The sequence below is a fragment of the Cavia porcellus genome, unplaced genomic scaffold, assembly GCF_034190915.1.
Source record: "Cavia porcellus strain 051 isolate PalLab524CR breed Dunkin Hartley unplaced genomic scaffold, mCavPor4.1 scaffold_1, whole genome shotgun sequence".
NCBI classification, from domain to species: Eukaryota; Metazoa; Chordata; class Mammalia; order Rodentia; family Caviidae; genus Cavia; species Cavia porcellus.
The window spans coordinates 209,392,190-209,419,644 of record NW_026947484.1 but is presented as its reverse complement, the minus strand read 5'-3'; the positions used below and the strand labels follow the sequence as shown (position 1 = coordinate 209,419,644).

General features: G+C 36.0%; 1 protein-coding gene across 31 annotated transcripts in view; it reads right to left on the bottom strand.

Annotated features, from left to right (window-relative positions):
* Positions 1–27,455, bottom strand: part of Nrxn1 (neurexin 1) — a 1,032,692-nt gene that overhangs the window by 46,743 nt on the left and 958,494 nt on the right. The window contains exon 1 of one of the 31 annotated variants that reach the window (XM_063228875.1): positions 4,917–5,125. The exons of 29 other annotated variants lie outside the window; for them this stretch is intronic. In XM_063228875.1, the coding sequence (XP_063084945.1) occupies positions 4,917–4,949 (33 nt within the window). In that variant the 5' untranslated portion in view covers positions 4,950–5,125. Of the gene's footprint in view, positions 1–4,916; positions 5,126–27,455 lie in introns of those variants that run through there. One more of the 31 variants, XM_023566380.2, reaches the window with a different exon arrangement.

Here is a 27,455-nt window from a genome sequence, read left to right as displayed (position 1 = left end):
TTAAAGCAACAAGTGTCTTGTTTTCTGTTGAGTCACTGACGGCATGTGGCAGTGTTCTGGTACAGATCAACAAACAGCAGATACTTTAAAAGATATTAACAACTCTACAAATCATACTGATATGGACACATAGTGGCTGCTTATATATTACAATTTTTCACATTATGGAAGGAGATGGTACCCTTCTAGAAGGTTAAGAAAATTCTTGGGCAAGTTCAGCAGTATCTGCACCCTGTCAAATTTCTGATTTGTCATGCATCCTTTAGCTCTGTTATTTAGTTACTAGATATTTATCAATGTTTTATACAGACACATATTTCACATGTTACATTAAACCTCTAAAGATATTGTAAAGTTAAATACCTAATGTTTATGTGATCCACTCAACTCTAGCTGAGACTAGAAGAAGTCAAGGTATGTCAGTGAAGTCAATTTCTATTGTATGTAATAAACATTTTAATTTTTAAGTCAATGGAAAACAGTCCCAAAAGTACATCTAATTGTGCAAACAAAACCATTATGTGGACAGTTCATACATGGGTAACTCAGAATTAATTTCTGAAGATATACTTGTGTAACTGCAAAATTAGACATTAAAACAAAATCTTAATAAAAATTTTTAACCTGATAATAACATAGCAGTATTCTGAAGTAATACAAGTATACATTTTATGTATACATTTTTATATATGTAGCCTATAATTTTCTATGTAAATCTCTTTTGTATAAGAAAGTTAACTTCATTAATGATGGATTGTAATAAATTTTGCTTTTAATCAAAGTGTTTAATTTGGATGATTGTGAAGAAGTTAGCCCAAAGGAGGCATTCCCTTGTCTTGTCAAACCCCACACTGTCTATGAATTTACTAGTAAATCTAAACTGTAAACTTGTCTGACTATATATTTGGTCAAAAAACTTAAAACAGGCTTAGAGCCAAGATTTTAGTGCCTACAAGTTCCATTATATTATAATAAAAATCAGTGGGAACAAAACTGAGGGAAACAAACTTCAGGTATGAATTCTTTGGGGATTGAGTTCTTCCCCTAAAATAATGTTCACACTATATATAGTTATATCTTTTTAAACTAAGTGATACTTGAAGCAATTAAGTAATTGCATTATGACTGTGGGGAAATGGAAAGTAAAGTATTTGAGCCATTTTTGTTATCAAAAATCCATTGTGATTTAATCTGCAGATCAAAGCTCTATAAAAATACAGCACTGGAATAAAAATTTATCTTTGACATTTTTAAGAACTAGTTCTAAGATAGTTACTATTGTTTAATCAGGTAAACCCAAATGAAGTTGAACAAACAGAAATGTGTAGTGGTAATCACACATAATTTATAACACAAAAAATAGACAATATGTCATACATTCTTGTTTATCCATGGTTACTATTCACATTGGACTCCTGCTGTCATGCATTTACTGAGAGAATCTAGAGATTCTCATGAGTTTTTGACTGTCTGTAACTTTCCTCAATTATTCAAATAACTGGAAGTTGCCTACCTACTACAGGAGTTTGTGCTTAGCTCCATTTTCTATGGCAGAGTAACTAGAGAAGGAGAGAGTCTTAGGTAGAGTCACCTATCAGCTGTCAAGTAAATGTAACTAAGATGACAAAAAATAAAATCAACCCTTCTGGGTCAATATTCATAACCTTAGTCAAATTCATAAACTTAGTAAAAAATTCAAAAGCTAAATGTATAGAAACACATATAATGCAGAACTCAGTGTCATTATACTCTTGAATTTATGCATAGATTATTGCTTATATTTAACAACCATACGTTAGAAAATGGCATGCCATCTTTTCTAACTACAGATATTTGAGTCCATAAACCATAAATAAGGCAGTATAGGAATAAAAGAGTTGAATACAGAGAATGCGAGGAGAAAGAGAAGACTAAATAATGAAAGAGAGCAGTTGATCTATATATACATGTTCAATAACACTGTTCACCTACGGTTTTTACCAGTGCTTTTAGTGCTGCCACTAAGGGCATTCATTTTGACATCATTAAACGTTCTTTCATTTACCAAATGGCCAGAAGTATAAATCTAGCCATTGAAATATTTACACTTTACTTAGACAAAGGTCTACAGTCTTTCATCATATGCATTTTTATTTTTCCCTCCATTTGAAAACTACAAGTAAGAGTTGACAGCTTTTTCCATTAATTAACGTTCTGCTTACTATATTTACCATGTCATCAATTCTACTGATGGTCTATAGTTGTACCCAGATGCAATGGTCTGAATACATTTAATAAATTAAAGGCACATACAGAAGGCATATAGAGAGTAACATTTCATCATAACTACACCAAACATCTTTAATTTGCAATGCTCCATCACTAATTATCTTGTAAATATGTAAGCATTTTCCTGGTTAACATCTTGAGAAATTTGTTAGTAGTTGAGTCCAAATGCTGTTGGGACCAGATATTAATTACCACTTCAGGGCTTTTTCTACATTAATCCCACTTTGCATAAAGGAGAATATGGTTCTTAGCCTAAAAAGCTACTTGGTTGGCAATGTAAATGTTTATTTTATCCTTTGTCAATGGGTCATTTTGATAATGGCCAGCAACCCACCCTGCAAAATATAAATAACAATCCCAAAGTTCTTTCTGCAGACAATATTTCTTTCTAGAAACATTAGGAGTTTGTCACCTGAGAAATTGCTGCTTAATGGAATCTCTCCATTAACTTCTAAAGACAGGGTGGAAAATGGCTGCAGAAATCATAAGAAATTGATTTCATTCTTCAGCTCTAGAAAAATTAGTATAAATGATCTGAGTAAATTATGTTTATTTACCTCAGGGAACCAAAAGTAAAGATTTTCAACATTTTGTTTAAGTCAGAATTCCTGTTAAACCAAAGTTTAAAAGATAAATTGAAAGAACATTCAACATGGCGGAATTTCCTTTGGAGAATGAAAATTGTCACCATCTGTAAGGTTCATCAATGAAGTGATTAACAAAGTTAACTGTGAAGAACCCAGTAATCAAGAGACACAGATTTAACACTGTAAAATTTGTGTTTTTATTTTGCTACATTTTGGTTGCCTGATTTTGCTTTAAGTCATCTGTTTAGGACTAGAATTGCACCTAGTTCAACTAGAATTTTTAAAAAAAAACATTAAATCAAGAAGTTCAGAAGTAAGTTGCCTTTTATTCTGCTCTAGGGCTATGACTTTTAGGTACAAAGACAGTGCCCAGTTCTTTGAGAGGTGTAAGTGACAAAAGGTGTGGTGGAGGATGCTAAAAGAATAATGCTTCATTTCAGGTTTTGAACTGGGCTTAGATTAAACTGTCAGGTTTCATGATAAAAATCAACAAATATTTGAAACATTCAAATAGTATTGTAGTAATGATCATCAACCTAAAAGTAGAAATAATCATAATTAATTAACTTATGCTCTTAAGACCTCATAGCTGAAATCCTATTGGGGAAAATTTTGTAAACCCTACAGATGTTTCACCCAGGGTCTAGTAAACACAATTTCAGAGTAATTTCCATATTTATATCTAGATGCCACCAACTCAAGCAGTACAACGAATTAATTTTAATTTCAGTCCTTTTTGTGAACATGGTTAAAAGAAAAAAAGTTGATGAGCAATAATCCAAAACAATGCATCCTTCATAATCTAGTAAAGCCACTTCTAATTGTGTAATTTCTACCCTAATATATAAGGCAGAGACTACTTAATGAAAAATAGTTGTCACTGTAGAGACACATTCTGTTTCAAAACCAAAGAAAGATTCAAGGCCAGAGCCCTTCTCCGGCGAAGCACCCCACCCCCAGCCCTTTGCTAACTTGCCCTCCCTTCGGTCCTCCATCTGCTCCACCCTACCCATTGTCTCCACTCACTGCCAAGCCTGCCAGTCCCATCTGGCCACACTCTCACTTCTGCTAGTTTGCATTCCCATGGGCCTAGGGCATGTTTGAATGCCAAGGCATTTTGCTCTTCAAAGAATAAGGTCTAGTAGAAAGGTATAAACAGTTCCCCCAAGAAATTCATACATACATGACCATGCACAAAATCTCTCCCGCACATAAACAGCAGTTTTTAGAATCCTCTCCTAGCTTAATAGTTTTCTTTTTTCAAAAAGCCTTTAATCGTTTCATCTTGGAACATTTTAAAAATTAAAATCTTGCTATATTAGAAATAATCAAAATTAGTATTTTAAAAATATAAACATTTCTATTATGCCAGACACGCATGGTTTTCAGTAAGCAGAATTAGTGTAAATAATTTAACTCAAATCTTACCATCATGAAATACTTCCAGTAGTTATTAGTCACTGATCATAAATACAATTTCTGTTGTAACAAACATGCATTTAATTCAGACATTGCACCTTTACAAATTCTCAGCAAAAATCCCATTCTGCTGCAAAAGCATGCATGGTCAGAATCTAAGCACATTTAAGCAAAAACCTCACCAAATCATCGACAATAACAAAGCAGTCTGGCAAGTATTGAAAGCAGCTTTTATTCATGCTTTTTACTTGAATCAAGTTAAAACATACATAGATATATATGCACAAACACACACACACATACATACATACATACACACACGTTTTGGTTGTTTTTGCCATAAGCATGCTAAAAATCCTCTGAAGCTCACAAAAAGCAGCAGACAAAACTAGAAGCAACCATGCTCAGGGTTTAAGGACATCTTAAAAAATCAAACAACCTTTCTATATTTTACATAGAGCGTGCATAAATTTGACATGCAATCTCCAAGAAGAAATAGTTTAATATAAATTTCAAAATTAGTTTATCCAAATGAGTTTGTTCTTATTTTCATCCTCATTGTTTTTAAGCTTCTGGTATCTTAAACCCTGCATGCTGCAGATCTAAGCTGTGCTCGGCAGCGGCTGTGATAGAAGAAGCTACCTGCGAGTTTTCACAATGCCATCTCATATCCATGTCTGTCTGGCTACCCTGCGTGCTTAGAGCTTTTTTCTTAATTCTTAATGGAAATCCTAGGAAATTTAGTCCATCCTCTGAAATCAATACTGGTGACAGGAGAGCTCCCTGACTCAGTGGGAGATCAAGATGATAAATTGCCTGCGCATCAGCCTGGCCTATCAGTGCCCTGCACACAGATGGGCGAGAAAGACACAGAAAAGGATCCACGCGTCACGTGGCGGAGCGGAGCCAATGGCCGCGCGTTCTGCGCGGAGGCTGCTGCAGTCCGGTCCGCAGCGGCCCGGCGCCAGTGCACAGCTCTGGTCCGGGAAGCGCGGCGGGGGAATCTGCTCCCTCCCGCCCCGGACTCCGCAGAGGGCCAGACCTCTCTCTGACCCCTCCACTCAAAGACCTACGTTACTTGCACTGGCAAGCTTTGCCCTGTTACTTTCTAGCCCATGTGATCACCAAGTAGAAAAGAAACTTTTTTTCCCCCCTTTTAAACATATTCAAACCTTAAACTCTTATTTCTTTTTGGATAATTAGGATGTTTTTGCCTAATATTACAGTCCTTAAACTGTGCAGTTAGCACACAACCTTCCTGTGTCTCCTCAAAATTTTATGTGTAACTCTCATTTTATATTCAAATTAATGAATGGCATATTTTGAATGCCAAGTTTATAACCAATATTTTGATGTGATTATTTTCTCAAGGCAGGTATGCAACAATAAGAGATACATTATCTTTTTTTGTGGTGTGTGCCAATTAGAACTGTTCTTCTTTAGAAGTGATTTCAAACCAAATAAACGTATCATTTTATGAGTCATTAATAAAAACAAGTTGAATATATACTTGTAACCCAAATCCTGAAGAAGAAATATATAACGCAGGATGGAAATAGGTACACATTTGCCTTTATTTGAATTTTACAACAATTCTGATAATTATTTGGTACGCAAGAGCTACACATCTGGAATCCCATATGAAAATATATTCCCAAATACAACTGCTTCCGCTGATCAGACTGTAATAGCAGACACTGCTGCATATCTCTTCAAGAGATGATTATATTTTCAGTATGTGAGGAAACTTACAGGTGATGTGAGCATGGTATGTTTCACAGACAATATCACAGCAATTTAAAAAAAACTGAAAGAAACACTGAACAGTTCAGGAATAACATTTGTATATATTTACATAAAAGAAATACACTAGGCACATTTTCTGTTTTTCATTGCCCAGGTTTAATGATACTCATGTATTTTCAAAGATTAATTTCAATACCTTTTAGTATCAGTCAACACTGCTTAGGAAAAAATGAATCCAATAAATACGAATAGAAAAGCCATCATCGGTAAATGCTGAAATCTCGTTTATTATTTTTAAACACAATCCTGAAAGATGGATCCTGTAGGTTTGGTGTGTTTTGTTTCCTTTCCTCATTTAAAAGAAAATAATAATAAAGCATCAACATTAAATCTGTTCATTGCAGCAACCAAAATCTAGGGGTTTTCTACTCTGCTATTGACAATGACCTGATCAGATAAATTATGGTACAGCCTTAGAGTAAGAATATTCCTTAGCTATAAAATGTGTTCAATTCACATACAATCATGTGAAGATATTTATGAGCTCTACTGTTATTTGAATAAAAATCCAAGGTAAAAATTTACATTATAAAAGGATATACTCACTACACACACACACACACACACACACACACACACACACACACACACGGTTGCATAAGCAGAAGAAATTTCCATATGGACATGAATACCAATTAATAGTTGATAATCTGAGAGGGACTGTGTTCAAAGGGAAATTGAGGTAAAGTTTTATCATGTATCATTTTGTACTATATATTTCACATCAAGTTTATGTATTACTTTTCTAACTTAAAAGTAATTAACTAAACCGACTGTGCGCACTGAGATTCTGAAGCACGTGACTGGTAGACGTTTTGAGGGAAATGTTGGGGGAGAAGGAAAAAGAGTGGCTTGGTTTATTGTGCCTTAGGGGAACATGAAGGCAGCTGCCGGGTACATGGTTTATTTTAACCTAGCTGAAGACATCCACATCCTTTGTCATCTTTTAATTCTTTCATCTCTGGATGCAAAGAAGGATAGGGAAACTTAGTACGTATTAAAGACTTTACAGTTTGTAGTGACAATTCACCTAAATTATCTCTGATTCTTCTAAGCAGAAATGTGAATAGCAGAGAAAAGTTTACAATTCCAGGCTCAGTTTTCTCAGGTGAATAGAATTAGGGAAAAGTTGCAGAGCTAAACTTGAATCTCAGCCTAGCATGCCATTTACTGCTTCTTCTAAGTTAAGATTATGTGTGTGATTTTACTAATAACAGGTATAGGTGCAACTAAGGACAAAACAAGATGAATTTCCTTGTATTGCACTCTCAGTTCTGCATAGGATTATTTCATTCAAAACCCAGGATTGGTTCATGGGTTCTAGTACTGACTTTTATCATTCAGATTGCTTCTAACTTTAAGAAATACAAACTTTAAAAACTTGGCTACATTCAGTCAAGAACTAAAGATTTATATCACAAAAGAAGTTTCTGATTTACTGCACATGACTCTGTATTATAGAAGGGTGACTGTGTCATACTAATGCCTAGAGACATTTTGGTTGTCACAACAGGTGATGCGCAGGCATGCTGGGGATGCTGCTGTTCATCCCACAGCAAAGAACTACAGTCTCCAAACGCGAAGAGCTGTGCTCTGAACACCAAGTTCTTCTACTTTATTTGCCAAAAGGTTTAATACTGTTTTATATTGAGAGGTATGGATTGTCAACTGGCAAGAACAGATGGAGAAGAAACCTTCGACTAAAGGCGAAGCTCTAGGTACTTTCAAATTTACTAAAAAGTTACTATTGAGAAGAAGAAACCACAGGCGAGGATTAGAAGGTAGGAAGACAATGGCAAAAAATGAAAAACAAGTTAGGCCTGCTTTGCTCAAATGCTGCCTGGTTGGTCAGGTAATCTTCATGGACTTTTTTCATTAAAATGAAGTAAGAAATTAGTATAATTGAGATTAACAATGTAAATAATTTTAGGTCAATGTTCCTTTCCACTACATTGAGATTTTAAAAGATAGAGCCAGAAATGATAGCATTTGCAGGGCTTATTAGAGGACTAGTTGAAGGAATCTATGAGAGAATACAAAGGAAATATTTTGAGGTCTTTTGAGGCTCTCAGTATGATTCTTTGGCTATATACAGTCTGCGGTGTGTGTGTATCCATACAGGAAAGCTCGAAAAAAGAAAGCACACAAACACAGTGTTGGACCATCCCAACACCATAGCTGCAGAAAAAACATATTGCCATCTTTTCCTCCTAGAAAACTGTCTGGGAATCTTGGGCTCAGGCACAAGTCTCCCCACCCATAGGTAAGGTTTCTGGGGACAGAGTTCCAGGACTGGCAATAGGCGCTTTGCTGTTGGGGCTCTCAGCATGGTGCTTTTCCCTCCTTGCCAAGCCTGTGCCATTCAGGCTACAGCAGGGTTTAGTACAGAGCCATGTGGGTACTGGAACAGCGTCAGCCAAATTAATGCCCTGGTTGATAGGGAAATATTTCAGAAAAGTTATATAGGAAGGAGGGTGGGTAATCCAAATCTTCACAGATACATAAAGATTACCCATGGATATTATTATATACTCTTTGATGCAGGACAATGTTGGATGTCATCCTTCTCTTGAGACTGACAGTTTTTTTTTTTTTTTTTTTTTTTAGACTGACAGAGTTTTACAACTTTGGGAAGTTTTACCACTGAAATAGTCCAACCTCACTTTATAGTTGAATAATTTAAAGTTAAATAATTTGCTTTAACAAAACATGTGAGTGACATCCTTTATCATCCTAGTCAGTGAATGGATGAACATGAGATGACAATATCAAGATACTTTTAAGAGTCACCATGATTGTGAACCAGAGAAAGATTTAGGGAAAAGGGAAAAGTTGAAGTCTAATAGAGAAATCAAAAGGCTCCAGTGCACTTTCCATCTGTCATTTATGCCGGAAGAAGACACTGAAAGACTTCATTATCTAAGAAAAAGGGTATGAAATCCCAAAAATATTCCAATGAGTACTTAAGCCTAGGAAACACAAAAGAAGTTTTAAGTATCTTCCTTTCAGAAGCAATTTAGTAGCTATTAACGTTTTTAAAATGCAAACTCTCATCTGTTTTGCATCCTAGTCATCATGAATATGAAGCAGAAATGCATAGCTGACTTTTAAAAGACATATGTCAGGAAGTAAGATCCAGTTGAGAGGGAATACAATATATCGAAATATTTTGAACAGAAATTCTCCTGCCACTGGTTTTCTCTGAGCTGGCTTCTAGGTTGGAGAGCGGAGATCAAAGGGTAATTGGGCTGCATGCATTTTGAACTAATAATCTCTTTTGATTTCATATTGCAAGTCCTTAACTCATTTTGTATGCTACATGTTTCTCTTGCTTTGAAAGAAAGATGATTAATTGTTTCCTGTGATACAATTTAAAAACCAGAAGGATAAAGTTAATTAAAGAACTGATTCTTGTGGGATATAGTGAGTAGAACAAGGACTTTGAGTGACCAAATACTGTTGGTGAACAACTGATTAAAAGACTTACAAAAAAAAAAAAAAAAAAAAAAACATAGTCCCCGGTTCAGTCTATTATAAGGAAGGACCCCTCCCCACCAAAAAAGGAAGGAGCAAAATGAAGAACCAAAGGAAAAAGAACACAAAACCTTAATTTAGAAGAGGTTCACTGACAGACCATGTGAGAAACTCTATCAGTGAACGTAACTTGTCAGGCATATCACGTGTGAGTCCCTTTCTGCCCACCCTCCTTTCACTCTTGAAAATGGACCAAAAAATGATATTCTGACCAATATTAAGACTGCCATCCAAATAAAAAACCACAGAAGACTCCACAACCCTATGCATGAAAATAAGCATGCAGAACCTGTAATTTTACTTCTCAGGAGTGAACACTGTCTTCAAACAAAACTGAAATGTGAGCTAGAAATAGCTTTGCTTAGACTGAATGAGTTTGGTTCATAAAAGAAAGTCAGTGAACACAAGTTCTCAAATGTATACTCACATAAATAGAAAGTCACCTGAAAAAACTACAGTAAGCAGATGTATTTATTGCTTGGCCACTCACTGTTTTACAGCTTAAAATGCTTTATCATTAGCGTATTTATTAAAAATTCAGTGTTTGGCTCACTCCTGACTTACTGAATTATTTCTAGCAATGAGGATGCAAACTGCACGCTTGTGTGTTCCCGAAGATTCTGATGCAGGTTGTTTTGCACCATCTTGGAGACATACTCGCCTGTGGTTGCTGATGGCTGCCTGTGGTTTGCTGTCTGCATTTTGATCTTGGATTTTGCCTCATTTTATCTTTCTGTCTATCTATCTAAATAATTTTAATGAGTTTAATAAAGATGTAGTTTTATTCTATTTTAATAGTTAATATAGCAACATATCTATACATTTCCATCTTGATATAAAATATTGATTATTATTCTAATATCAATAGAATTAATTAAAATATGTGGTAATCACATAACTATACATTTTGGAAAATAAATCCATTTGTATTTTGTATTTCCGCTATTAAAAGCAACACAGTCATCTTTCAATTTTTTATAACATAAATTCCCATAAGTGGGATGACTAGGATAAAGATGTATCTTATGTGTTTTTATAGATCGTGAAACAATCTGCCAAACTATTTTCCAAAAGACTTGTTTCAATTTTCACGTTGTCTCCAGTTTGCCATGTTCCATTACATCTTCACTGGTGTGAACATGCTGTCTTTTCTATCTGGGGACACCCTTTTCCCATTTAAAAGTTCTGGTATACTCCCACATATTGTGCTATACCAATGCTATTTTTTCTTGCAGCCTTCCCAAACCCACTCAGCAGAATTAGTCATTTTTCTATTGTGTTCCTGTAGTACTTTGTAACACTTCTCAGATAGTTCTGGGTTTCTTGTAATTTGTGTATCTCCTCTTCTTCTTCCTAGATAATTAGCGATTCAAGGGTGAGTGCCTTTCTCCACTTTGGACTTTCAGTCCCCAGAAAAGACCTGATGACACTGCACTTTCAATAAGTGTTGTCTAGCAAGTTAGCAATGAAGAAAGAATGCATCAATGTGATGATTAAGTTCAAGTCTGTGGTCATGGGTTTGGGTAAAAAAGCTATCTTTCCCTAACTCTATTACAGGTCATTTAATCATAGGAGCATTTAAACTTTTATAAGTCTTTTAGTAGCACTTACATAATTTTATATGTGTATATTTTTGGGGCTGTATTTTTTGCTGATCTACTTTTGGGCCTAGATAGCACAATGTCGTGACACGCTGTGAAACAGATCGCTGAATTCTTTAGATAATGATTTTTAGGTACACTGGAGTCTGAAAATGTCTCTTTCTAGTTCAAAAAGAAGCAGCTTTGGTGAGTTAAATGTTAGGTTTAGTGAAAAAGGATTAGAACCCACCTGTAGAGAATATAGATGTATATGAAATCACTGCAGCAGAGCTAAAAATTTACAAATATCCACTGATGAGGAATTATGAAACAATATAATATCAGCAATTATTCTTGCATTTTTTATCACTTTATGCATGTATTTCAAGATACAATGTTTCATTCTGTCCTTAGCAAAACATGGTAAGAAATACAGGCAAAGCGAGTGTTTCTTAATTGTAATTTAAGCAATAAAGAATCTAAGTCATAGAACTGCGGCCAGTGTTCACATGGTCTGAATGACACTTCATCCCTCACTGTAGTGGAATCACTAGCCCTGGCTGAATTTTCAGTTAACTAACTAAACTGAGAAAATTAGTTTTATGACAATTTACCCTTAAATGATATTAAAAAAAAATAATGAGAGAAAACTTAGTTGTTGGGAATGGAGACTTTTTTTTCACATGAATAATTCAATGTGACAAACAAATATTACAGTATACTTTCAGAATTCCTTGGCAACAAGAGGGGAGCCACTTTCTAGAGCGGCAGTTTTGAGAGACTGTACTTTGGAATACATTGTCCTAAACTTTTTATTCGCTTAGTCATTAAATTATTACCTATTACAGCCTAGCAGGTACAAAGAATTGTGAGAAATACAAAAACAAAACAGAGTCCTTTTCCAAGTGTACACACACACACACACACACACACACACACAAATATCATGTGCTACAGAGATTAGTAAGCCTTCCAAAAGTCTAAATATTCTTAGAAGAAGGATTTCTAGGTCCATATCCTGTGTTGTGAGGACCAGATGACCATCTAAGGAATAGAAAGAGGACATACAATTTTGTGTCTTAATTTGTGACTGTACAATTCACTTAATCTGCCGATGTGGTGTGTCTGTTCCTACAATATTAAAGGATTGAACTGATTTTGCAATCATATGCATGTAATATTTGGCTACATGGAAGGAAACAACTTAGTGGGTAAGACATGGGCAGTGAAATCAGACAGATGTGATGTCATGACCTAAACCTTAGGTCAGTTAGCTCATTCAACTTTGCTAAGTCCCAGATTATTCATTCTTAAAGTGAGCACAATGGCAGGATATTGGCAATATATCACTTCTAAACTTTCCATAAGGTAAAAATGAAAATATGTAACAGAAACAGCAAAATCAAAAACAAACACACACAAATGTGTGGGCACACAACTAGCACATATTTAATGGTGAATAAATAGTAACAAACATTATGGATTACTAACACGAAGAAGTTGGTTTTAGACCCTGCCTAGACTATTTCAATTCTACAGTTATTCCATGTAATTTGATGATGTCACTTACTCCTATGGAAGCAATTAGTTTTCTAGATTCAATGATGGCAAAGTTTCAGCTTGAATTTTCCCCCTTTGAAAATTATATATAGATTCACGCAAAGTCTGGGGAAAATGCTATGTTTTATTTGACAATGTATGAGATTTTGCCTTTACTCTAAAGAATGGAAGGCTGACTTTCAATTGTCCACATGTGAGCACTAATTAAATCATTGGACAACAGTGAAATCATTCCTGTACATTGAGCTTCCTCACTTCCATAAATGATACATTTTTAGTTTTACTTCACCTTGATGTGGAGGACAGAAGCATGGCCCATCACCGGGCACCATGCCATCTTCTCTCACAAAAGTATACTGGACCACAGGAGAATGGGATGTGAGTATGGATAAAACCTAAATTTACATTGCTTGTTATTTCAAACAGACTCACCAAAAGCTTATTCACTCTTTTTAGAAGTTAAGCCTTTATTACTAGTATAAGATTTAGAAAACACTTCACATCTGATTGGGGCATAGCAATAGGTAATAAATTATGGCATGGCCCAAAGAAATATGCTTGATTGTGGAATAATTGAAAGCCTGTCTACTCTGTGGAGAACATGCTTTATGTTCTAGAGATTCCTGCCATGAAAGAATAAAAGGACCTAATGTCACACACTGAGGGCAGTTTAAAAAGCGTATTAACTTTATTGCACACTACTTTTATCTAAATGAAAGGAGGTTTCCCAGAATTTTAGGAGACACAGAGCACACACTTTTACCATAATGAGACTAGCATTTCTCTGAAACAGTGATTCTCAAATATTTTGGTCTTAAATTGCATTTTTATTCTTAAAAATTAGTAATGACTTTAGAAATGTAGTGTTTATATAATTATACATGGATATATACTCTATCAGAAATTTTTAAAAAGTTAAATGATTATTAACTCATTTAAAAATAACAATAATAACCTAATGAATGTTAGTTTGATACAAAGTTAACTATATTTTTAAAAACAGACTTTTTAAAGTAATGCTTTGTGTTTTTGTAAATCCTTTAAATGTTTTATTTAGAAATTATTAAGGAGCACTCAGGTACAATCTATTACAATAGCGTAGGTCAGATTGTCTGTAAAAAACTTTATTGTACCCTTGCAATAGGGAGAAAGTAAAAAAAAGCAAGTAAATTTTTAGAATTATTATGAAAATAGTTTTGATATCTCTAGAAAAGTCTTATATCTCCCAGCTCAACTGCTATTCACTCGAAGCTTCCTGGATCACACTTTGAGAACTACTGCCCCAGATTCAGTATAAATTGTAGAGACTAAGTTGATTATTATTTTTGGAATACAATTTACACCTGCATGCTATTTTTACATCCCTGTTTGAAAGCTTCCTGGCAGAGAAGATCATGTCTCATTTATAGATTGTGGTGGATCTGTCTGGAATTGTAGTGTATATTACCATGAAATATTGATTAATTGACTCACTGATTTATTAAAACCCAAAAAGCCCTCTTACTCCTTTAATGAATGTGAAAATATGTGATGTAGTAATATTTGTACAAGTTTGTCAAATTCTGTGCCTATTCTATTAATATTCTACCTAAATAGAAGGAGAAACTGGTTTTATCAGAATTTATTTTGGATGAAACACAGTTGATATCTTAGGCAGCAGCTGTGACATTCAGAAGAGCCATATGAAAAGAGAAGCTAGAATAAGTTGTTATAACATTCCTTTTTCCTGTTAAATTTGCTCGGACATACTAGTCGGGCAGTAGTTCAAGGTATAATTTGTATGCTTAGTTGTAATTCCTCAGTTCCAAAACAATTGAAAGCTAATAACACAGAAAGAAATGTCAGTTTGAATTGATTAGAAGCTACATGTTCACTTTTAAAAGTGTGAAGAAAAAAGTAACAAAGACTATAATTTTATTCCTTCTACTTCAAACTCAGATCCTTTGAGAGACACCCACAGAAATGCAACAGTCATACATTCATCTCCACTGAATGGGATGGCTGGGAAAATATATATTAAAGAGTGAAACAGTGATTCTAAATTAAAGGCTTTATTACATGGCAAATAATTTCTCTGACTGTTAGAAAATGGTCCCATTGTCTCCTTTTCTAGAAAACCCACAAAGAGAGACTTGGTGTCTACCACTGCTTTAGTAATCAGATTATTGTTTTGACTATTCTGTCAGAAAAATAGTATATGCTGAATAAAAGGCTTTTCTTGCTAAAATTTATGTGGATAAAACAAAATCACTGATAGACATGGAAATAAAAAGAGGTCACACATGTGACTGTCTCCTCTGTTGTCAGAAGTCATGAGGCAGCAGATATGCTGGCTGTCTTTTGCTTTCAGAAGAGATCTACATTACCTAACTCATGGCTCACACAGCGCAGGGCCTGAGAACTTGGTAGTTCAAAACCCAGAGTTCTCTTAGATACTTGTTCCAAGACTAATTTTGCTCCTGACCCACTTAGGTGTAAGAAGAAAGGCCTGAAGTCTGCTTTTCCACCTGTGAGCACTTACAATTTTTAAAATTATCATTGTACAAGTAAATTTGACATTGTAAAATTATCATTGTACAAGTAAGGAATGGGAGGACTTCTGGGTATTTATGGATGATTAATGTTTGAAGTGTAAGATGTAAGTGTCTGAGGTTCTAATCTTTAACAACCATTAGTTGACGCACCTATGCCCATTATAGCAATTAACAAGAAATCTAAGTAAACTAAATTGCAAATGCTGCAACTACACTTAAAAATTAATTTCTAAAGCCAACAGTATCAATTATAAACTTTATCCAACAGAAATAGCTAAGAACTGCTGCTCTATCTGTTATGTGCCTTCTGTAATATCAGATTTGAGATTGCCCAGGACCATGAGTAAGCCACCCAATAGATTATTCACTTTGAATTATGAATAACTGCAATTATATGCTATTTGAGGTTTAGAATGCTGAGATTAATTCTTAATAAGCAGGTAGCTAGTTCTTAATTATGATATAAAACTCCTAGTTCAATGACCTGTGTGCACTTAGGGTTTAAAAAAACTAAAGAACTGATTCAGGCTGAAATCCACGAAGTGGACCCTTAGATCCCTTGGGTCAAGGATCCATATTTGAAAATCACAGCTCCCAGTGTTACTCAGTTTTCATATGTAAAGATCAAATAAGTCATTCAGCAAATAGGTAGTGGGTCTACTAACCAGCAGGTCTACGCCAAGTCTACTTCATCAGTTCATTACTAATATCTGATTGACAGAAAGCACTAAATAATGAACAAAAAAGATTTATTCTGTGGCTGATAGTGGCCCTATTGAAAGATTCAAAAATGTTCATATTTATCAATTTACATGTGGAATTTGGATCCTAATTCTTACTATTAATCTGTATATAACAGGGATGATGGTAAAGCCCAGAATAACCCAACTAGACAGAACAACTCAAAGTAGTAGTATTATAACTCTAAATAAATCCTTCTTTCACAGGTACCTAAATTTAGTACAGATGCAAAAAATATATTTGAAGAAAAAACCTGAAAATTAACATAAAATTTCTCCAACTTGATGAAAAAAAGCTAAAACAAACAAACAAACCCAAAACCCTAAAGCTAATATCATACTTAATATTTAGAAACTTGAAAGCTTCCAATGAAGGCCAGAAACAAGACAAGGATATTCCCTCTCACCAGCTCTTTCCAACATGAAATTGGAAATACTAGCTAATGCAATAAAACAAGAAATAAGAAAAAAAGATAAATATTGGAATAGAAGGAAGAAAACTGTTTGCATGTGATATAATGTAGAAAATTATGTAGAAAGTTTGAATGAACTGAGAAAAACAAAAATCCTGAAACTAATAAGCAATTATTGGAAGGTTACAGGAGACAGGAGTATTACACGAAAGTCAATCCTGCATACTCATAATGAATAAGTGAAATGTGAAATTGAAGAAAATAACATTTTTATTAATGCTCTTATAGAACAAACAACACACATACATGCTTGATATAGGGAAAACTAAAAACTTATGAATTAAAAAACTAAACATATGAAGAGATATTACATGTTTGTAGGTATAAAATCTCAACATTGCCAACATGCCAGCTCTTACCAATCTGATCTGTAAATCCAACTTAATGCCAATAAAAATCCAAGCAACTTATCTTGTAAATATTGACAAGTTGATCCAAAAGTTTGCGTGGAAAAGCAAAAAATGGAGAATAATGAATACAATACTAAAGGAGACATAGTTGACACTACCCAATCTCAAGACTTATAATAAATAGTAGTAATTAACTACTGCAGTAATCAAGACAGATTGTTACTGGTGAAGGAGCAGACAAACACTTTGATGGAAGAGAATCAAAAGCCCAGGATAGACCCACAGAAATATATTCAACTAGTAGTTATTGTTCTGTTTTGTTTTTGAATGAGTCTCACTATGTTATTCAGCATGTCGTGGAACTATATGGCCCAAGCTGGCCTATAACTCAGAATGATCCTACTAGCTCAGCCTCCTAAGTCCTAGGATTATAGACATGAGCCACCTTCCCTGCCCCTGTCTCTTTTAAAGAAAGAACAAAGACGAATCGTGAAACAAAAATTATCTTTGCAATAGCAAAGAGATGTTTCTGGGATAACGGACCATCCATAAGCAGATAAATGAATCTAGACAGACTTTACACCTCACAAAAGAATCATTTCAAAATGTGTTATATATCTAAATATAAAATGAGAAAGAAGTTACAATACTCGCAGATAATAATCTAAGACAAAACCTATGTGGCTTTAGGAGAGGCACTGTCATTTTAAGTACAGTTAGGAATGGGCCAAGATTTTGACAGACATCTCACCAAAGATCAATGGCAATTAAGCATGTGAAAAGAAGTCACGTGTCATGAGGGAAATGCAAACTTGGACAACAGTAAGACTACTGCATATCTGCGAGAGTCAAAGAGGAACTCCAACAACTCCAAATGCAAACAAGGATGTGGCTCACCTTGACTTCTGGTGGGAATACAGCATGGCACAGTCATTTTGCAAGGAAATTTGGCGGTTTCTTACAAACCAAATATACTTTTACGTATGATTCAGCAATCACAGTCCTTGACAATGACACAAAGGACTTGAAAACTTAGGCCTATGCAGTAACCTGTATCGCACATGACTGCCCTTAGGAAACACCTGTGAGACATTTCAGGGTCATTTTCATCAATGGTTGTGAAGTCCCATAAGTGCAGTTTAGATTTCCCTCCAACATCATGCTGAAGACTCTATCAGAAGAGCTCAAACCAGGTTGACACACTGTGCTACTGTAGAACCCAGTCACTGAAAAGATTATAATGAGCTGTGGAATATAATTAGGGCATTTTTTTCTCATTATGTTTGAAACAATATGACTAACAAACAGCCTGTTTGGAAGGGTTTAGTTCACACAAATCTTTGTAAGGCATTCCAGGAATAGTTTTAATCTGCAGAAATACACAGATTACATGTATAGTGTCAACATCAGCACAATCTTGTACTTATTTTTTTGTTTGTTTCACTGTTTTTATTTTGACATAGGTTCTCCCTGAGTCACTAAATTGGCCAGGCTATAATTCCCCTGCTTCAGCCTCACAGAGTTCAGGGATTGTAGGTATTTATTAACACAGAGAACTAATGAAACTATTTATTTATTGCATTCAACACAGAGCATTAGAGGTTAGAATATGTTTAAACGACATTGCTGAGAATTGTTGAAAAACCACAATAAAGAAAGCTCTGAGATCACATGTTCACAACATAACTTGTTAGGACCTTAAGCCCTACAAACTCATCTCACTGAGGGAACTATTTCTAGGAAAGAGAGGCGGGACATGGTGCCCCTAAGGCACAGAGACAACTTCCCAGCCCCTGAGCAAACTCCCTGGGCCACTGCGGTATGTTCACTCCATTCACAATTATTTAATGATGTTGCCCACCCATAAGTACTCTGCTTTGTGTAAGAAAATGTAAAGGTCAGTTTCTAGAAGCTAATAAATGTGTTAGCACTTTTCTTCACTTTTCTCATAACACCTTAGAAACATCACTGAAGTGTGAGAAGCAGAGTTCTGCACACCAGCCTCACTTTCAACGCTGCAGAAGAATGAAATATTGACGTGGAGGTGTGTAGTTCTCATAACTTCACCCAACTCAAAGGGATGATTGAAACACTTTTGAGAGACATGAAGACACGAGAGGAAGGGAGACACTAATATTCTTCACACCTTTCAATTTTTTTACAGCTAAGAAAGCATTTTTCGCAGTGATGGAAGAAGAATGGCTGTCAAATCTCTAAAGTCAAGACATGATTCTAAATTTTAAGATCTCAGTCAAGGTGAAAAATAGGAGAAAGCTATCTTATAATTTCTGCCAATTAAGTATGCAGGAATAACTAAGTGTTATGAATATTTTAAAGAACACCCTTCTTAAATTTTTTAAAATAGAAATTCTCCATTGTAATAACACTATCATGTATAATTATAGAGGTGTTAAAAATTTTGTTACCTTTTGTCTGTGTCTAAATTTGTCTTCTGGGGAGAAAACAAAATCCTTCAAATGCAATCGTATCTAAAATGTGGTAGAGTCTAATACTGTTCACATAATTATCTGAAGGGAAAGGAAAGGGAGGGGAGAGAAGGGAAGGGAACGAGAGGGAGGGGAAAAAGGGTAGGGGAGGAGAGGGAAGAGGAAACGGGAAGGAAGAGGTGGGAAGAGATAGGGAGGACAGACAGGACCCAGGCTACGTTTTCAAACACAGACAATGTTGTGCTGGACAGAAAATTAAAAAAAAAAATATTTAGAGCGCCAGAGAACATCTCCCTTTGGGGTCAGGACTCTTCCATAATGACATGGTAATTTCCATAAATTCACGAATCCTGTCAGCTGATGTTTCCCGAGCACTCAGAGGGGGCAATGATCTGTGTAGGGAGACAGCAGTGGGCGTGGGGTGAGCGTGATGTGCAGTGATAACTGATGGGCAGAATATGTCAACATGTAGAAAAATAGAAGACATACTGCTTTCTACCTGGAATTGAAATGATCTGTGTGTAAGAGTCATGAGGAACAGCCATAAAGTATCATGAAATTGCAGAGGCAGAAGAAACTATGAACGAAGGATGATCCGAGTGGGACCACAGAAAGGCAAGGTAACTGATTTTGCCCAGTTGTATGAAGAGTTTTTGGACATGTAGAGAAGGTAGAACATTTTCTTTGAAAGAAATGACATGACCACAGCATGAAGGAAGAAAGCACAGTGGGTGAGCCAGTAAAGTGTTCATTTCACCCGAATTGAAAAGAAGACAGAAATGGAAAGACTGAGGATTTACAGTATGAGGAACACTAAGGCAAGGTGGTGGTGCACGGCCGTAATCCCAGCACTCTGGAGGCTGAGGAAGGAGGACCGTTGTGAGTTTGAAACCAGCCTGAGTTACAAAATGAGTTCAAGGCCAGCCTGAAGTGCATAGAGACTTTGTCTTAAAAAAGAAAAAAAAAAAAAAAAAAAAAAAAGTGTGTGTGGAAGGCTCTAGAATCAAGAGATGTCTACATCCTAAACTCTGAAATTTTAGACCATGTTAGCATGGGAAAGACTTTGTAGATGTCATTAAATTAAAACCTTGCATTTGGGAGATAACTCTGTACTACCTGGCCCAGTGTAATGAGAGGGTTTGTTATGTGAGTCAGAGAGGAAAAATCTACAGGACAGTAGAGGTCAGAGTAATGCAAGGAAAGGTTAATGAGGCAAAGATCCACGATGGTTCTCAACTGGCAAATGCAAATGCCTACAGTACCCCAACAAAATTCATCTCTGCTAACCTAAATTAAACACCTACCTGCAGAACTAGAGTGAGTTTATGTGGCCGAAAGCAACAATGCTTGTGCTAATTTGTTAGAGTGGAGAATTTTGAATATACTGCATTAAATCTTAAATAATGATTTACCCATTCATTTTTTTGGTGGTTATTGTGTTGTTTCACTTTGTAGACAGACCTTGAAATCACTATGCAGCATGAGCTGGCCTCAAACTCTTGGTAACTTCCTGCCTCTGCCTCCTGAGTGTTGGGATTACAGGAGTACAATACCATGCCTGGCTACCCATTTCTTCTTGTTGGTCCCATGACTTTTATTCATTATTTTATTATGTATCAATGTTGCATTTTAACTTAAAAAATATATTTACTTATATCTGTGTTAATAAAAGTGCCATTAGCGAAGTACAGAAAACATACAAAGAGGAATAGATTTGTGGAGCAAGATGCAAAATGATTTTGTGAGCACAGTACACTGAAATGTCAGTTGAGTTAACAATGGTGGATGGACAGTTGGAAATGGAAATTCATGCCTCCTATTTAAGATAAGGGTGCATAACTCTCAGAAGCGAGATAGACTCATTAAAGAGTTACCATTGACTTCTAGGAAAATTTAAGTGGTACGTATATTTAAGAGGGAAATTAATTAGGATATTTTGACATAGACTGTTGGAAGAAGTGATTTTATTATTGTATGACTTATTAGAGAACTGTCATCAATAGCTTCTGATTACCCACAAGCACAGAATAAAGCAATCTTCCATAGATGAATTTAGGGATGGAGAAAAGACTTTTTTTAAAGGAAAATACCTCACTCGCAGGTTCTTAGGCTTTTGAATATATAACAGGTCATGAATCCTTCAACTTTTCAAGTGTTTTCTGAGTATCCACAAATGCAAAGCAAGTTTCCTTATTCATTTTTGACCTAAAATATTCTTCACCTATGAGAGGCTTACTTTGTCTTTTCAATGCAAAGTTCTGTATCTACCTAAATCACTAAGTGGAGAAAAGGGCACCGAAGTCCTTTTTTCCCCAAAGGTATATATGTTTACACTTGCAAAAGTGTGCATGGCCCACCTTATAGCTTGTTCCTAAAGCCTGTCTCTGTAGACTGGGGGAGGGGGAGAGCAGAAACCCACGGCTGCCTGAGGTGCACGGAGATTTCACCTAGGGAAGGAGAGGAAAGGCCTGCAGCAAGGACAATGAAAGCAACCTTTCTCCACTTTGTCTTGGGTTGGTCTAGATTCCCACCACTTCAGGGAGTTTATAAAATGCTGCTACACTGCTTTTGCAAAAAGTCAGCCTGGTCAGCATTGGGATGACCTCTATGAATAGAAACGCCATGAAATTTTGCCACTGAGCAGAAATTTCAAGGCAACAGGACACTACAGTCTCTCCACTCTTCTGTCCCAAAGTGCAAACCAGACAGGTCAGCCTTGTAAGTGAAGGCAGGATAAGAGTAAACTCTTTAGTTGCTCTAGACTGAAATGATGTTGGTGTGTCTCTCCCTAAATTGGTATCCTGCACAGCTCTGGAAACCCTCGCTCTCCTGGTGGTGCATAAACAAAGCCTCCTGAGTTGAACTAAATATTATGGGGTCAGTGATTTCCCACGGTGGGCACAGAGGAGGACGCCGTTCACTACTCACAAGTCTTAGTGCCTACATGTGCACACACATACACACACATAGTGACTGCAAAATATATGTCATAAATACACCACAAAATGTAATTTCTTATTATATGTATCTGGTTGCTTCTTTTTCCTGAAACTTAAAACGGTGCTCAGAAACATTATTTTTGACCCTTCAGGTCTGTCAACGTGTATTTGAATTGAAGCATAACTCTCTAAGTAAAAATTAAAAAGGAAAATGAACTCATTTTTGCTGAAAACCATTCTGAAATGCGCTATTCACTTTCCTACCTTTTTAATGGAAGGATGTGGAACATAATTTAACCTGTGTTTTAAAATAATAACGTAGATTTCATTATTATGAATGATTATTTTATGTTATTGTGAAACAGAAAAACTTTAGCAATGACTATAGCATATTAGGTTTCTTACTGAGACACAAAGTGCCCTTTCTCAGTTTGTGCTAATATTGTTCAGACAAAATATTATGCCTGTATCTTGCACTCTGAATAACTTTTATGAAGACAACAATAATACACAATATATTAATGATTATAACAGACTTACTAACCTCTTTTGATACTATTTCAATGTTATTTTTATCTTTTTTTCTCTTTTTTAAATTTTAAAATGAATAAAAAACAAAAACAATGATACAGAATTTCAAAACAACATAGTAGGAGATTAACAATGCTTAATATATTGTGTATTATTATCTTCAAAGTAGTTGCTCAGATTACAAGATATAGGCATGAAAAAAATTTACAAACAATAAAAGCACAAACTGATCTTTTTGATGAACTAACAGAGTAGTATAATGATCTATCCTATACATGGGTGTGTATGTGTGCGTGTGTATTTCTTTTTCCTTATTTCTTTTCTCCTTTCTCTTACACAAGCTGTCCTTACCATTTTATCAGTTTCTTCCCCTTTCTCTTTCACAATATCTATTGTAAATTTTGGATCCTATATACTCTTTCAGCTTTTTACACTTGGGAAACAATATGATATTTACATGTGATACTTCCCTTACGAGTACAGTCTAAAGTTGCAACCATTTACCTATAAAAGCCTCGAGTTTATCCTTCTTTATAGCTGAACAGTATTCCATTGTATAAAAATATCACATCTTGTTTATCAATTCTTATTTATCGATGGGCATTTGGGCTGTTTCCATGATTTAGCTGTTACAAATTGTGCTGCTATAAACATGGGTACACATATAGTGCTGTTTTATGATGTTTTCAGTTTTTCTAGGAAAAAGTAGCCTATTTCAATTTGGAATCAGCTCTTTACATAATCTTCTTTCTCACTAGCTTGATGTATGTTGACTGCATTTTCTTACTACCATCATTGAGGTTAGTCTCCTTGCTTCCATCAATCCCCCACCAGTCAACGAACTATCTCTACAGTGTGCCACAGTTCAGGGAGATCAGCTCCCACTGGTGTGTTAGATTGATGTTTCTTAAATATTAACCTGCAGCAGTTAACCCACAGGTCTTATTAAAATGCAGACCTGGAAGGTTCTGATTTGGTAGCTAAAGAATGAGAAGCAGAATTCGAGGTTTCTGAGCAGATCCAATGGGATAACTTTGCTTCTGGTCCCAGGGCAAAAGTTTAAGCAGAAAGGTACTAGATAATTGCATTCAAAAAAAGAAATTGATCTAAAGTAAAAGCAAACTACTTCCAAGAGGAGCTACTGTATAATAAGTCCTAAAAATGTAGAATAAACTTGCTATCTCCAAAATTATTTCCTTATCCCTTGGTCCCACTACACAAGTGTATCTCCCACCACTCTCCTAGCATATAGCTTAATTTATTTGTCTCTTGTCTTTAAAATTATTATTGTTATGTACATATGCATAAATTAAGCACTAAACCTGAAGAGAACCCAAGCTTTACCTGTCTGTGTATGCCTTGAAACTATGTCTTGCTCAAAAAACGGTTACTGAATAAATGAACAGATTAAAAAATTAAGTTACCAGATTCTTCTCATGCACGCTCATATTCTATATTGTGCCAATGTTAGCATTCAAGAAATGAAGCTTTATTATAATTAAAAATACCAGTGTTGATTTCTAAAGAGCTTCTAAGAAAGTAAATCATGATTTCGGAGTTGCTTCTGTGATTGATATATATATATATATATATATATATATATATATATATATATATATCTTCCAAGTTTGCCTTCTCTCACATCTAACTGAAAACACACACACATACTCATGCCCTGCAATCTGAATAGGAATATGTATCATTTCCTGTTCTAAATCTATCAAGTAAAGGAGTGAACCAAACTCCAAAGTGCCTCTTTTGAAGCTGCAAAACATGACATCAGAGTCCACTTCCCTCAGAGGCTCACCCTCAGCCTCCTAGGCCAGCAGGTGTCCTGCCATACCTAGAAAGTTGTCCGTGGGCAGGACTGTGGCCCACAATAGGCCCACATAGCGCAACATGGCCTGGCCCAGGGGCCCGTGTCCCTTCCGCTAGGTCTCCAGCTCCAGCAGAATTTCATGCTGCTGAGGCAAACATGGCAGGGATGAGATCCACAGTCATGGCAAGGCTGCTCTGCCAGGCCCCAACAAAACCTCAGGAGATTGAGTTTCTTACTCTCCAGTGCCACCTGGCCAGCCTGCCTTCCAGCAGCCCCCTGGCAGGGGCTTGGCAGAGACTAAAGCAAACCAACCTTCAAAAACTTCTTCCTCTTAGGATTAGGATGGCCGTGGCCCAGGGGTGGAGGGGGAGTGGCATTTGTGGAAATGACTGAGCTGGGTAGGGCGAAGTGGCAGGAAAGGTGTGGGGTCTGGACTTGAAGTTTGCATCCTTTAAGCCACCAGCTCCACCCCTCTTCCCCTCTGAATCCTCAGAAGCTTCTGTTTTTCTTTCTCCTCTGTTTCTTCTCTCTGTTTAAGTCATGCCTCAGTCCTTGGGGGCAAAGGAAAGCAGAGACAGGGCCCCCACCTGTCCTGCTGAGCCACCTCCCCTCTCTGATTGCACTCCATGTTGTTTCCTCTGAGTTCCTCTGCTCCTACAGGTTCCCCTTCTATGTCTTCCTGCCTCATTTCTTCTCCCTGTTTGACTCCCCTCCAATCCTCCTGGTAGGCAGCTGGCCAGGTTTCCAGGTGCCAGCCAGAGTTCTAAAGAAAGCACTGTGTGGTAGATGACTGGAAGCAATTTACACTAATGTTCAGGACTGGAAGCTGCTATTTCCTAGACACTCCAATGCTGAGTGTTTTAAAACAGAAACAAAAGCCTGTAATGAAATGTAATGAATGAAAATATTGGAGAACTCTTATGCTTTTAAAGAGAAAACAAAAGATTTCTTTAAATTGAGAGAACTTGGACTGTCCCCACACCGTGTTATATCAGCAGGGAGCTTCTCCCAACTCATTCCTAATCCACAGAATTCCTGCATTAAGGCTTTCCATAATGGGACACTGCTTCTAGCTGACAGGAAGAACCATGTGCACAGAAATGTCCACTCAAAATGCCTGTTCTATAGAACCAGGAGAGGCAAAAAGAGGACAAACACAAAAATCAGCTTGGTAACTTGTTTGATTCGACACTGTTCTTTCTTTCCAGTAGCTCACAGGATTTATCATTTAGTTGAGAAAGAAAGAAAAAAATCCAATTTCCGTTAAACATCTGCATAACGAAAGAAGAAAAGGAAATTTTCTAGCTAGAGATGATTCAAATATTTAAGTAACTTGATCAGTGAATACGGACATCATGTTAGTTCTTGAGTTAATATGATGTAATATCCATTTTAGTAATTCAGTCCAGCACACCAACCTGCTACTTACCCCACACTCTGAATTAAATCAGTGTTTACCCACTTGGAAGGCTAAATGTAACTGACAACAGGTGCTCAGAAGGAAAAGGTGAGACATAAAATAAGATAGTCAGTACAACCTGGATACATTTATGTGCTGCTACTTTAATCAATTGTATTTCTAAATAATAGAGGTTAAAAATGAAATAACTCCAAACAGTGTTTCACATAAACTAAAAGCATTTCTCTCAATCACAGCATATCACTGTGGTGAAAAGATCACACAGGGTGTGTCGATTTCCTTTCCTGACCCAACAGATTGTTCATTGTGAAAGTGGATGGAAATCAGCTTAGAAACTGAGCATGAAACTAGTAAGCAAGGCTCTCTGGAGCCAGATGAGCTCTGGCTGTGGTGCACTGCAGGCAGCTACAAAATTGAGTTCCTATTTTGTTTTCTTAGTCACCCACGAGTTACTAAATGAGACAATAGAACCTTGACTTCAGATAAGATAACAATCCTAAAATTGTTATTTTTCTTTTCATGACAAAATAAACCCAGCCAGTCAGCATATTATTATATAAAAGGAAAGGAAAAGATACTAGGTTGCCAGAGCCTTACAAATCACAGATCACAGTCACTACAAGACGACAAGCCTAACCTTTTTGTCTTTTTCCTTTGAGAAAGGATTTTGCTATGTAGTCTAGGTTGGTCTTGAACTCACTGTGTAGCCCAGGCTGGCCTTGAATTTGCCATACTGCCTCAGCCTGCCTAGTACTGAAATTACATTTGTGCATCTGAGTCAAAGGGAGCGAACTGGGTTTGAGTCTCTTAACAAGCAAGCATGAACCAGCTATTAAATGTCTCTGATTTCAAGATCATTATTTCAAAATACAAATGGTAGACTTTACCTTATAGACTGGTTATAGGATAAATAAGAAAATATTTATGGTTTGCTTAGCAAAATGACTGCTCTATAAATAGCATTTATTATAATCTCACAAGAGATAATAATATTCACATGTAAATTTTATGAACTCTTTCAGCATGTCTGAAAGTTAAAGAAATGAACTGGATGCATATTAAAATTCTATAAACACCAGAGGTTCAAATGATTTAAAATATGTAAAGCTCTCAAGGGATTCTGTAAAAGACTAAGCTATTGTCACAGTGACATTTCATATGTTCAGAAGACAGACTGGTTTCTGCTATCTGCATATGTATTATTTTACTACTGACAAGCTGTGTGGAAACCACTTACAGTCTGCCTCAGTTTCCTCATTTGTAAAGTAAGAATAATGAGAACAAAAGCAACTTACTGAGTTTTTATGTAAATTAAATTGTGCAATAAAAATAAGAGATTGGCATATACTAAGTTCTGTTTTAATACATATTTTTTATAGTTCACACACTTTTGCAGACAAAATCAAAAGTGATAGCCAGTAATTGCTACCTCTTGGTACTTATGTCTG